Source organism: Hordeum vulgare, chromosome 2H (assembly GCF_904849725.1).
Source record: "Hordeum vulgare subsp. vulgare chromosome 2H, MorexV3_pseudomolecules_assembly, whole genome shotgun sequence".
In the NCBI taxonomy this organism is placed as follows: Eukaryota; Viridiplantae; Streptophyta; class Magnoliopsida; order Poales; family Poaceae; genus Hordeum; species Hordeum vulgare.
Genome location: NC_058519.1, coordinates 50,872,374 through 50,885,841, shown reverse-complemented (window position 1 = coordinate 50,885,841; position 13,468 = coordinate 50,872,374). Strand labels below are relative to the sequence as shown.

Sequence of the window (13,468 nt, the reverse complement as noted above, 5' to 3'; positions counted from 1 at the left end):
GATGATGGGAGCCCGGTTCCTCACCAAGCTGCACGCCCCGGAAGGTAGCTCCTCCCAGTGACAGCCAGGCGGAGCCCAGTCCCGCACATGTTGGCACCTATCAAGCAGGTGGTCGCCACCGAGTCGACGACGAGGATGCGGGCCAGGCATTATCGACGTCGAGAACCAATTCTGCAACTATTTAAATTCCTACTATTTAATAAACTTTAGTGAACATTTACAACGATTTAAGTGATAGCATATGTTTGTGTTCTTATTTACAAGATGTATTCTAGAGAAGGAGCACTATCCAAGTTTCTAGAATTAATAATAAACGAACATCTTGTTGTAAGGAACATGAATACTTAGGCCTATTCAGTTTCTATAATAGATGGCACTGCAAAATCGATTAGCAGCAAACTAACCAAGTTTTCCATTTAAATTTCTATAATACTTAGGCCTACTCACTGTTCTTATTTACAAGATGTTATCTAGAGGGGCTCACCATGGAAGGAGGGAGAGAGCAGTAGGGCTCATCGTCGGCGGCACGGGAGGAAGACGACGACGGCGCTGTCGGACGGCGGCGCGGGAGGAAGACGACGACGGTGCGGTCAGACAACGACGCGGGAGGAAGACAACGACGGCACGACGGTGCTTGGAGGATCAAGGCGGGCGCCCGGGGAGGAGTGGAGGCAGTGTTGGCGCGAACTCGGGCGGCGCGGTCGAGGGCACGGGTCGCCGGTGAAAATGGGCAGCCTGACGACGTCGGGATGGAGAGGGCGGTGGCGGCTCTTCTCTGTTTAATGGGCGGTGAAAATGGGCGGCGACGGTGAAAATGATGGTTGATTGGGAAGGGAAGAAGGCAGCGGTACCTTTAGTCTCGGTTGGTGCCAAGTACCGGGACTAAAGTGTCTAAAGGTATATTTTCAACGGCCCAAATTCCAAGCTCGAAGGGACCTTTAGTCCCGGTTGGTGGATCCAGGCGGGACTAAAGGTTAATTTCTCTTTTTTATTATTTTTCTTTTTCTAAACAAGACAGTTTATGTTTTTAAATTGGAAATAACTGTTAGACTATTTATAGTTTTTGAATGAATCTTTTTGGTTTAGGTCGAAATAACTAAAAAATTTCTATTAGTGTTAGTATTTTTCAAATTTACATAGTTTATATTTGAATATTTTTTGAAATTTGTGTGAATCACTAGTTTGTGAATAACTTTACATTAAAAATATATTTTTAGTCATTCTTTTTTCTGATGTTTAATATTAGTGTGTTTTATCATTATATTATATTTGGTAATTTTAAGGTTATTACAAATGAAATGTCTTTGTAAGAGATGAATATTCGTCCGGAACCCTGATACTTCGAAAGAGATAATTCAGTTTGTACACGAAGTGCATCCTGTTTTTGCCGTAACCCTTTCAACTTTTTATCACATGCCATGTCGGTGAAATGATGATACCATGCCAAGTTTCATCATTTTCCGAGTTGATTTGTAGCGCTTTTCAACTTCAGGGTCATTTAGCTCAAAAAATTTCATTTAATGCATGGAAAACAACAAATGAGGTGAGAAAGGGTTGAAAATTTATGAGGTGGCTTTGAATGATGCATATTGAGAGCAAAAAAAGTTTGGAGTTGAAATAAGATTAGAAAAATGAAATGGCATTGTAAGGGATGAGTATTCGTCCAGAACTTTGATACTTCAAAAGAGATAGTCCAGTTTGTACACGAAGTTGCATATTTTTTTTGCCGTAACCATTCCAACTTTTTAGCACATGTCATGTCGGTGAAATGATGATGCCATGCCAAGTTCCAGCCTGTTCCGAGTTGATTTGTAGCGCTTTTCAATTTCAGGGTTATTTAGCTCAAAAACAATTCATTTAATGCGTGGAAAATAGCAAATGAGGTGAGAAAGGGTTGAAAATTTATGAGATGGCTTTGAATGATGCATATTGAGGGTACAAAAAATCTGAAGTTGAAATAATATTAAAAAATAAAATGACTTTGTAAGAGATGAGTATTCGTCGAGACTCCTGATACTTCAAAAGAGATAGTCTAGTTTGTACACGAACTGCATTCTGTTTTTGCCGTAACGCTTCCATCTTTTTATATGAAAGAGTTACATAATGTTTCTTCGCGTTTCAACTGCCACAACAACACATATATATAGTCGGAAACTCACTAAGAAGAAAGTGATGACAGTGAAAATTGGTCACATCCGAGATTGGGATGTTGGGTATAAAACTTTTTCTTCGCGTGTGTCTCTTTGCGTCGTAACCATGGACAATCTTCATCATTTAACATGATGTTTGGGTCAGTCTTCACTATGAAGGGAGGAATTGCGTGAAACTTTTCATAATCTTGCGACATGTCTGTCTTGTCTTCCACTCTCACGATGTTTCTTTTCCCTCAAAGAACTATGTGGCTCATCGTATGATGTATTCGCTTCCTTACCTTTTTCTTTTTCTCGGCTTGGTAGACATGTCGTTCACATAGAAAACATGCGACACATCATTGGCTAGGACGAATGGTTCATCTGTGCACCCAAAATTATTGAGATCCACTGTTGTCATTCCATACGATGGGTCTTCTTTTACCCCGCCTCCTTTCAGATTGACCCATTTGCACCGAAACAAAGGGACCTTCAACTTGTTTTCATAGTCAAGTTCCCATATCTCCTATATGTATCTATAATATGTGTCATTTCGCCTATTGTTGGTGTTTGCTGCATCAAAGCGGACACCGTTGTTTTGGTTGGTGCTTTTTTATTTTGGACGGTCGTGTAAAATGTATTCTCATTTATCTCGTATTCAATAAAAGTCGATATAGTCGAAGATGATAACGCAAAGATTTCTTCGTCACGTGCATCACGTCTATTGCACAGCGAACCTTTAGCACTTTCCAATAAAATAGGTTTCAAAATATAGATTTTTTGTTTCACATGGGTGCGTGTGTTCGTCAACGCAATTCATGTTGATGTTGAAGTGTCTGAATATGAAACGGTTTTATGAGTATGAATTTCACAACAAATAATTGTAACCACCCATACCTAATCCATGACATCCCTAGGCCAAAGCAAGTTTCGAGGCACAAATAGGAACCACTGACATCCCCAGGCGAAAGCAAGTTTCGAGGCACAAATAGGAACCACGGCATCTGCATATGTAGTGGCGAGCACCCGGGAGTGGGCACGGAGTATGGATGCGTTGGTACCACAAAGTACTGATCAGAAGTGCCAAATTTCTTGTAGAGAGGCTTTGAAAAGGCACATGCGCAAAAGCACATTCGTCAAAAGTTAAACTGTCAAATTACTGGTGGAGCTTGTTTATGGTCAAATCAAACACACATCCTTACAGCGCGTTTAGCTGGCGGATAAGATTTATGATCAAACCGAATAGTTTTAAAGCATCTTCAACAACGGCGTCAAAAAACACGGGCGTGGTAACTGGCTTTTTAGCGCCGTCCAGAACGCTTTCTGTACGGACGAACGAGTCATGGTGGAGTGGCGTCGGCGTCATCCGAAGGACGTCGCCGCTGAAATCGCCTTCTGGGCGAAGAGGACGGCAAGGCGCCGCGCGGACCGGGACAACGGGCGTCGGCGCAAGGCACTGGCCATATCACAGTGCGATCTCGTCAATGTCGGCGCAAGTCACTGGCCATATCACAGTGCGATCTCGTCAATGTCGGTGGGAAGTCGTTCTTCGGAAGTGACGATGAACGTTAGGATGACATTTGGATCGATACCTTGGACACCGAAGATGATGATGATGACGACGACAACTCGGAGTAGGTTTTAGTAGTTGCATCGTATTTTTTATCTAGTTGCACCGTAGTTTTTTAACTAGCTGCATCGTAGTTTTTTATCTATCTATGCGATGTATCGTTTTATCTATGTATTATAAAATATCTATGTATCGTTTAATCTATCTATCTATGTATTTAAGAAATATCTGTGTATTGTGCAAGAGCACGCGCACTGCATTTTAACGCACCTACTGAAGCTACGCGCCCACGTTAAATTTACCGCGGCCGCTGGAGCGAGCGCTTCCCGCCGTGCAAAAGCAGGCTCTCGACGTGCTGCATATTGTTTTTTAGCCCTCCGCGCGTTCGGCGGCTGTTGGAGATGGCTCTCATAGCGAGTATAGTGTTCACCATTCACCAACCATCTGTGCGTGCTATATATATACTCAAGTGTGTAGCACACCTCAACAATCCATCGCCAATCATGCCTGTCGCCAAGTTGAAGCAGGTAGGCTCTCTCCATGTCTTCGTGTACTTCGTCTCTTCGGCAGCGCTGGCGGTGCTGCTCTCGGCGTCCTGGCAATGGCTAGCTGCGGCACCCACCCGGCCTGCCCGCATGCGCCTGTTCATGCACGACGTGCTCATCGGCCCGGGCGCCACGGCGGCTGAGGTGGTGAACGGCACGGGGCCGTCGCTGTTCGAGGGTGAGCCGCCGCTGCGGTTCGGGCATGTGGTGGTGATGGACGACGCGCTGACGGAGGGATCAAACCCGGCGTCGAGGCCCGTGGGGCGCGCGCAGGGGATGTACGTGTTCGCGTCCATGCACGACCCGGCGTTGCTCTTGTGCATGAATGTGGTGCTCACGGCGGGGCCGTACTCCGGGAGCACCTTCACCGTGGTCGGCCGCGACAACATGGTGAAGCCACTGCGAGAGCTGTCGGTGGTGGGCGGCACGGGGAGGTTCAGGATGGCGACGGGGTACGTCCTCTGGAGGACGGCGAGCTGGCAGCAACGCAAGAACGCCGTCCTCGACCTGGACGTGTTTATCCACGTCCATGCCTACGCCCATGCATGATGGACTCCGTTGATCATCTTAGACGTAGGCATACTATTCATGCCCTTTCCGTTTTCCTTTTGACATATCAGTTTTAGTTTAAGTCAAACTTTATAAAGTTTGACCAAATAATAAAAAGAAGTGGGACGGAGCACTAGCACTGAAACTTTATATTCAGTAAATTTTGTGTGTGCGCCCGCGCGTGGATTGCGTTGCATCAAACACCCGTACCATATTTTAAAATGTTTGAGAAACCTTAAAAAAAATAACACATTCACAAAATATCGATGTATGTTGTCACAAAATTTAATACACAACTCAGAAAACAAAAAATAGAAATTCAACACTAAGAGCATCTTCAATAGACGTCCAAAAAAGGCCCCTCGCGTTAAAAACTTGTGTTTTTGTGCGCGCGATATAAAAACAGTGCTTCAGCGGAGATTGTAAAATAGGGCACGCACAAAAAGCGCCAGCGTGCACTGTAAATGTTGAGCGTGCTGTCTTTCGGACTGCATATTTGGGGTGTCGGATTATGCGTGTTGGTCGCTGCAGGTGGGCCCGTCGGATTGGGCGTCATATTTTGCAGTGTTTGTTGGAGCAAACATTCTTTAACACGCTAAAAAACACTATTTCGATGTTGTATATTTTTTTAACGTGCGTTTGTTGGAAATGCTCTAAATAATACATAGACTCTCATTTGGCCCATTATCATATTGATGTCAAATTTAACACTTGTATGTCTTGGGCAATGTTTTGAATTTTGATATAAAAATTTATCACAACATACATTAATATTGTATCAAGGTTATAGATTGTTTTTCTGGGTGCAATGGTAGCATTACAAGGGAGGGGACTTTTAGCATTTTCAATACTTTATTACCATATTTTCTTCTAGTAAATCAGTGGCCTGCCCACATGTAATAACTTCATTTGTCATTTCTATGATTCGTACAAGAAAAAAGAACATGTACCATGAGATGTATCAGTAAAAGCATTTACAAGTTTTTGTTAATATTACAACATTATAATTACCATGGTTAATATGAGTGTTTGTTTCTCTCAATAAAAAACCCACCAACCAGGAGACTCCCAAAGAACGACAACTAATTGCTTATATAATTACCTTAAAAAATGTTTATATAACTAAATGTATGTACTTGCATTTTATAATATTATTAAAAAGTGTTTCTCTTCATAAAAAATAATCCAAGTCCATCCGCGGCACATACTTATACAAAAAATAAGATTCTCTTTTATATATTATCATAACTTATCTTATAGTACTATAATACTATAATATATGGGAACCTTGTGTTGTTGCCACCACGCCTTCGCCATACCTTGGTATCAAATCAATCATTTATGCAAGCTAAGAGCATCTACGCCTCAAATCCGTCTTAAACGGCCGAAAATGCCATGGACTCCTCAAAGGTCCCGGCTCTCCTCATGTCTACTTCAAATCTAAGGAGGATATGCGGGCGCTCGGTCGCGTCCTTGCGCGTCCGCCAGCTATACATGCCTGTCTCATCATAAATTGCATCAAATTTACTCCCTCCATCCATTTGCTCTCATCTCTTCTTGTTCCACTGTGCCGCCGCGCGCGCTCCTCACCCGTTCCGACCATCTGCATCGACAGCACCAACACAACACCCCTCTCTCCCGCCCTCGCAAGCGGTGACCTGTTGTTTGCTCGAACATCATCGCGGTACGTCCACAACTCTCGGTCTGCCCCTTGCATTCCATGTGTTTCACACATTGTTGGACCCAGTTTCTTGCGATTTTTTTAGGGAAAGCAATGAATTCCGATGCTTCGTCGGACGAGGAGTATGGACCGACATAGCTCAATCAAATGATTCAAGATGAGTTCTTTGATTCGTCTGATTCAGACGAAGAAGTGGACATGATTAGGCAAGAGGAAATGGACCAAAAGGTAAAGCATATTCTCAACTTTAAGGGCTCAATCAAAGGAAGCAGAGTGATCAATCAGTCCGAGTCTCCGGCACACGGCTACCGCAGAAGGACTACTTTCCTCCAGACCCAACTTTTCTGGACGATCCATAGTTTCCTTGCCATTTTAGCATGCGGAAAACATTGTTTTGCACATTGTGGAGAGAGTGGAGGTTACGATGTCTACTTGAATCTCAGAAGAGATTATTACGGTCAAGTTTGCACTAAAACCGACACTTTCACTGAAACTGGACATGATGAAAGCATACGACAGAGTGGAGTGGTCCTACCTAAGGGCAATAATGTTGAAACTTGGCTTCACATAGAGGTGGGTTGGCATTGTTATGAGCATGATAGAATCTGTGAAATTGTCAGTTATGTTCAACGGTAAAAAGCTTCAGGAATTCAGACCTTCACGTGGCATCCGACAGGGAGACCATATCTCTCCTTATTTGTTTTTGTTGGCAACAGAGGGCCTTTCGTGCCTTATAAAATCAAGAGAGGAGTCATATAACCTTCGTGGATTAGAAGTGGTACCCCATGCGTCGCCCAGTTAACCACTTATTATTTGCAGATGACAGCCTGTTGTTTTTTAGGCCAAGTGGAGAGGGAGCATTAGGGGTGTACCAGTTGTTGAAAACCTATTGTCACGCTCAGGGCTGGCCCTGGTGTATGGCCGGAGGGGCGGTGGCCGAGGACCCAGGCTGATGGGGACCCATAATATTGTATTCATGTATAGTATAGTCCTAAAAATATAGGAAATAAGAGAAACTAGGCGTCATGCGGCCTTATCATAGAGCTAGCTATTTACTCACACGGCGTGACTCACGCACGGTTGCTCGTTTTACTTCACCGATTCATCAAGTCGTCTTCATCCTCTCGTCCTATCGATGCTTGACCGTCGGCCTGCCCGTCGCTCCTTGCTCGGCGCCTCACCACCTCGGCCGCCGTTGGTTGTCGCCGCTGCGCGCACGGCATAGCAGCTCGGCCATCGGACATCCGACAAGACAGCAATACATATACCGTATGTGAGCGCACCATAATAGTCACTACGTATCAAACTATCAATCTAGTATGTACGCTATTCAACCATTCATCCATAATCTATCCTTCGATTTCAGCATACATGAAGTTTTACAATTTTAATGTATAATTTTATATTTCAATCTTTCACAATATTCAATCATCCTAGTTTTTTATCATTATGTCTACATGTCTAGGGTTTCATCATTCGATGTATAAATTTCTAATTTTTTCTATTTCTTTTTCTTCATAATTTTAAGACATATGTGTGATTGAAAGTTACTCATAATAAGTATATATATTCACCCCCTCTATTTTTATATTAATACATCGTAATTTTACGTTCCGTCAATGTTGTCTTATTTCATACATAAGAATAGATCGTAAGAAATATATAGCCACCGTAAAAAATAATGTGTGTAACGTAAAGTTACAAAGACAAAAACATAGTGTAAAATATATATAAAACATCATTTTTCTGATCTTATGACCTATATTTTTGTTTATTGTGTCAAACTTTACGTGGTGAATCAATATAAATATAACTATTTGCATTTAAAATGTAATTTATTTATGAAACAATCGTAAGATTACCTCGGATGAAGAATAACTTATTCTGCATCCTGAATGATGAATAGACTCTCTCTCTCTCTATATATATATATATATATATATGTGTGTGTGTGTGTGTGTGTGTGTGTTGCAACGGGAGAAAAAACATCTCCGCATTCTTCGACTTAAAATATACTGTAATGTTTAAGGCCCACAAATTAGGAATCAGACTATATAGATGTGATCAAGGAGGCCTTTGATATCATCAGTTTTCCACTCGTGGACAACCTACCGTATCTAGGACAGTCTTCCTAACTTTGAATTAAGAGCAACGGGCCAAAAAAAGTATGTACAACCTAATAAACATGGCTCACGACCCGTCATATATCTACATCCTCTATTTCAACATAGTGGCCCATCCGTGTGCCTATTTAAAAACTATTTTGCTGCAATTTTTTATTTCTGTACTTATTGCATAAGCTGCATTTCAGTCTGGAAAAAGTGATGGCCAACATAATATCATCGTTAACTGAACCAATGTTTTCAAACCTTGATGCAGACTAAACACTGACGCATACTGAAAATAGTGAAGTTCAATTTCACCAATCAATTTGATCCATTGTTGTAGAGCTGCACGGTCAGAATCAGATGGAATGTGGTTATTACATATAGACTGAGCCTACAAACGCATGTTCACCAAGTAAGAATAAAAATAAGATAAACTGAAGTCCTAGTGGTTGGGCTGTTCTTTCATACCATATATACCATAGATAAGTAATGCATACTTGGGGAATCAACAACTACCAGACCCGGTGATGGACCATGCGCACCATATGTTTGGGGTTGCAGACATTTTTGAAACTAAAGTTGACATCTAGCACCTTCTCGCGACCACAACCCTCTGGTTGAAAGAATATTACAAATTTCTCTATCTTTCTCATTTGACAGGCTTATCCTGAGGTAACTCCATTTGAAGGATTAGCTCAGGAGTTGCTGCACTTTTTTCGGCATCTTCCTGCAATGAGCCTTGCTATTATTTTTTGTATCCATACCCAAAGATTAGCTCAGAAGAGATTTGGGGCAAGTAAGTGAAGGGAGGAGCATCTTCAAGATTACATCGTCAATCCTCCCAGCAAAAAGGTAATGAACACTTAGACTAAAGGAGTATGAAACATGGACATGTAGACGACCATCAGGAAATTCCACGGTTAGCTTTGTACATACCTCATGTTTTCCAGCAAAGTGTGGAGCATCGGCGAACGACAGATGGTGTTCATGGACAGAGATTTTTAAGAGTAAAAATCAGATTCAGACAACAAATCTCAGCCCAATTACAAAATTCTACAGGACTCTAAGAATACAAAAATAAACTTTGGTCGTTGTGTGCAAACCTACTATGCATATTACTCAAGAATAAACAATTAGCTTTCTGTTATGCACTAATTAAGAACTGTGAAATGCTTAATTTGACTCGCCACTCAGCTCGATTTCATACAGAACAATTCCTACAACTGTCGTTCATGAAGAATATTTATATCTTACTTTGTTCCTGGAAGCTTATAAGATCACAAATACAGATCAAAGGAAATACATGTAGTGTTAAATCTCATCAAGTGATCCAGAAAAACCGCTTGCTCTCGTTGGTTGTTGTGTCAGGGCAAACCTACTATGCATATTAGTGAAGAATAAACAATTAGCTTTATGTTATGCACTAATTAAGAATTGTGAAATGATTAATTTGACTCACCACTCAGCTCGTTTTCATACAGAACAATTCCTACAACTGTCGTTCATGAAGATTTATCCATAACTATAAACTAAGTAAGGGTAGTTCCGCCCCTCAAAAAAAGTAAGGGTAGAAGTACTACTCATTCGGAAAACATCTCGATTCAGATAGAAAAGCTGAGCCCCATTAGAAAATTCCACGGTACGACTGCAATCATAACCCCCCAAAATCAGTTAAGTAATTTTCACCCACAATTATTTGCCCTCCTGATTAAATTCTCTAGCAATATACAAAAATCTGATTTATTTAGTACCGAGCAAAATGTATGTAGCGAAAGCATTCTTACATACAAATTCAGCAATTGCTTACAGATGTGGATGGAAAATTCCAAGGATGGAAATTGGACCAGATGAGTTAATTGTGCTTCTGCTATAGATTGTTAAATCGCAACTCTTTCAATGGACCGGAACCACAAAGTCAACAAAGAAAACAATACTAATATTTTGATCTATATCACATTCTGATCCCTGAAGCACATACGAAGGAGATTGCCATAGGTCAGAGAAAGTTTTTCATCTCATCTGTCATAGTGGAGACTTCTAGGAGGAAGGAGTTATGAAGTGGGGGAAACACGTGAGGCCGATCGGGAGCGGCAACAAGTGTGAGGAAAATTGGGGGAGTAGGAAGAGATTGATATGTCTCCAACGTATCTATAATTTTTTATAGTTCCATGCTATTATCTTGTCAACTTTGGATGTTTTATATGCATGAATATGCTATTTTATATCTTTTTTGGGACTAACCTATTAACTCAGTGCCAAGTGCCAGTTTCTGTTTTTTTCCATGTTTTTGGCCCATTTTCAGACGGGGTCCAAATGGAATGAAACTTTACGATGATTTTTTTGGACCAAAAGAGACCCTCGAAGCTTTGGAAGAAGGCTAGAAGAGCCACGAGGGAGTCACAAGCCCTGACGCCGCCACCACCCCCTAGGTGGCGCAGGCCAGGCTTGTGAGCTCCTCGTTGGCCCAACTGACGCAATACCACCGCCATAAATTCCTATAAATTCAGAAACCCCCAGAAAGAAACCTAGATCGGGAGTTCCGCCGCCGCAATCCTCTGTAGCCACCAAAAACCAATCTGGAGCCCATTTCGGCACCCTGCCGAAGTGGGAATCCATCTCCGGTGGCCATCGTCATCATCCCGGCGATCTCCATGACGAGGAGGGAGTAGTTCTCCCTCGGGGCTGAGGGTATGTACCAGTAGCTATGTGTTTGATCTCTCTCTCTCGTGTTCTTGAGATGTCTTGATCTCGATGTACCAAGGGCTTTGCTACTATAGTTGGATCTTATAATGTTCTTCCCCCTCTCCCTCTTGTAATGAATTGAGTTTCCCCTTTGGAGTTATCTTATCGGATTGAGTCTTTGAGAACACTTGATGTATGTCTTGCACGTGTCTATCTGCTGTGATCAACTTGCGGGTTTGTGATAATTGGGACCTATGCATATGGGTTGGCACACGTGGATTCATGTGAGTACTTGATGTATGTTTTGGTGATCAACTTGCGGGTTCGTGACATTGGGAACCTATGCATAGGGGTTGGCACACGTTTTGACTCTCCGGTAGAAACTTTGGAGCACTCTTTGAAGTTCTATCTGTTGGTTGAATAGATGATTCTGAGATTGTGTGATGCATATTGTATAATCATGCCCACGGATACTTGAGGTGACAATGGAGTATCTAGGTGACATTAGGGTCTTGGTTGATATGTATCTTAAGGTGTTATTCTAGTACAAACTCTATGATGGATCGAACGGAAATAATAGCTTCGTGTTATTTTACTACGGACTCTTGAATAGATCAATCAGAAAGAATAACTTTGTGGTGGTTTCGTACCCGACAATAATCTCTTCGTTTGTTCCCCGCTATTAGTGACTTTGGAGTGACTCTTTGTTGCATGTTGAGGGCTAGTTATATGATCTAATTATGTTATCATTGTTGAGAGAACTTCACTAGTGAAAGTATCAACCCTAGGCCTTGTTTCCACGCATTGCAATACCGTTCGTGCTCACTTTTACCATTTGTTACCTTGCTGTTTTTTGTAATTTCAGATTACAAAAACCTATATCTACCATCCATATTGCACTTGTATCACCATCTCTTCGCCGAACTAGTGCACCTATACAACTTACCATTGTATTAGGTGTGTTGGGGACACAAGAGACTCTTTGTTATTTGGTTGCAGGGTTGCTTGAGAGAGACCATCTTCATCCTACGCCTCCCGCGGATTGATAAACCTTAGGTCACCCACTTGAGGGAAAATTGGTACTGTCCAACAACCCTCTGCACTTAGAGGCCCAACAACGTCTACAAGGAGAAGGTTGCGTAGTATACATCAAGCTCTTTTCTGGCGCCGTTGCCGGGGAGGTTAGCGCTTGAAGGTATATCTTTAGATCTGTCAATCGAATTTTTTTTGTTTCTTGTTCTTTCGCTAGAAAACTACACAAAAATAATGGAATTGAGGATGCCTCATATGCTCCACCTTTTCAATGTCTTTCGTGAGCATGATGGGAAGGAAAATTGTGCTCAAGTGCTGAAAGAAGAATTACATAGAATGCTTGGCATAGAATATGTGAATGATGAGCATGATTGCAATGTTGTTAGGATGAATTCTATGAATACCCATGATGCTAATGATATGCAAATCCACAAGCTTGGGGATGCTATATTTGATGAAGATGATCTTTTTAGTTCTTCCACTTTGAATGATCAAAATTATTTTGATGAAAGCATGCCCCCTATCTATGATGATTATTGTGAGGATACTTATGCTTTGAAGTAGAGGGATTATAAAGCTTGTCATACTTTCGAAAACCCTTTGCTAAACCTTGCTTTTTCATTGTGGACACAATTTGTAGTGCTCAAGTCTTTTACGATACTCCCACTACTATTCTTGAGAATAGATTTCCTTATGTGGAGAGTAGTAAAATTTCTATGCTTGTAGATCATGAAAATAAAGTTTTAGGTGCTGGTTATATTGTTGAATTCATTCATGATGCTACTGAAAATTACTATGAGAGAAGATCATATGCTTCTACTTATTGCAATAGTATCAAGCTTCCTCTCCATATGTTGAAATTTTTGAAGCTATGCTTGTTTTGCCTTCCTATGCTAGTTGATTCGTTCTCCAATAAATTGTTCGATCACAAAATCCCTATGCATAGGAAGTGGGTTAGACTCAAATGTGCTAGCCATTTGCTCCATGATGCTCTCGTTGTGTTTCAATCCTTACCTTTTATGTGAGCATCATTGAAATCAGTGCCTAGCTAAGGGCGTTAAACGATAGCGCTTGTTGGGAGGCAACCCAATGAATACATTTGTCTTTGCTTTTTTGCTTCCTGTTTTGTTTTCTCCACACCATCATAATTATGTTATGATTGTGTCTATTTT

The 13,468-nt window shown here is 41.6% G+C and overlaps 1 protein-coding gene across 1 annotated transcript; it reads left to right on the top strand.

Annotated features, from left to right (window-relative positions):
- The first annotated feature begins 4,202 nt into the window (after positions 1-4,202).
- LOC123429510 (dirigent protein 1-like) lies at positions 4,203-4,932 on the top strand. Its single transcript, XM_045113540.1, has one exon. It carries the CDS (start codon positions 4,203-4,205, stop codon positions 4,791-4,793), a length of 591 nt encoding a protein of 196 aa, XP_044969475.1. The 3' UTR covers positions 4,794-4,932.
- The last annotated feature ends 8,536 nt before the right edge of the window (positions 4,933-13,468 follow it).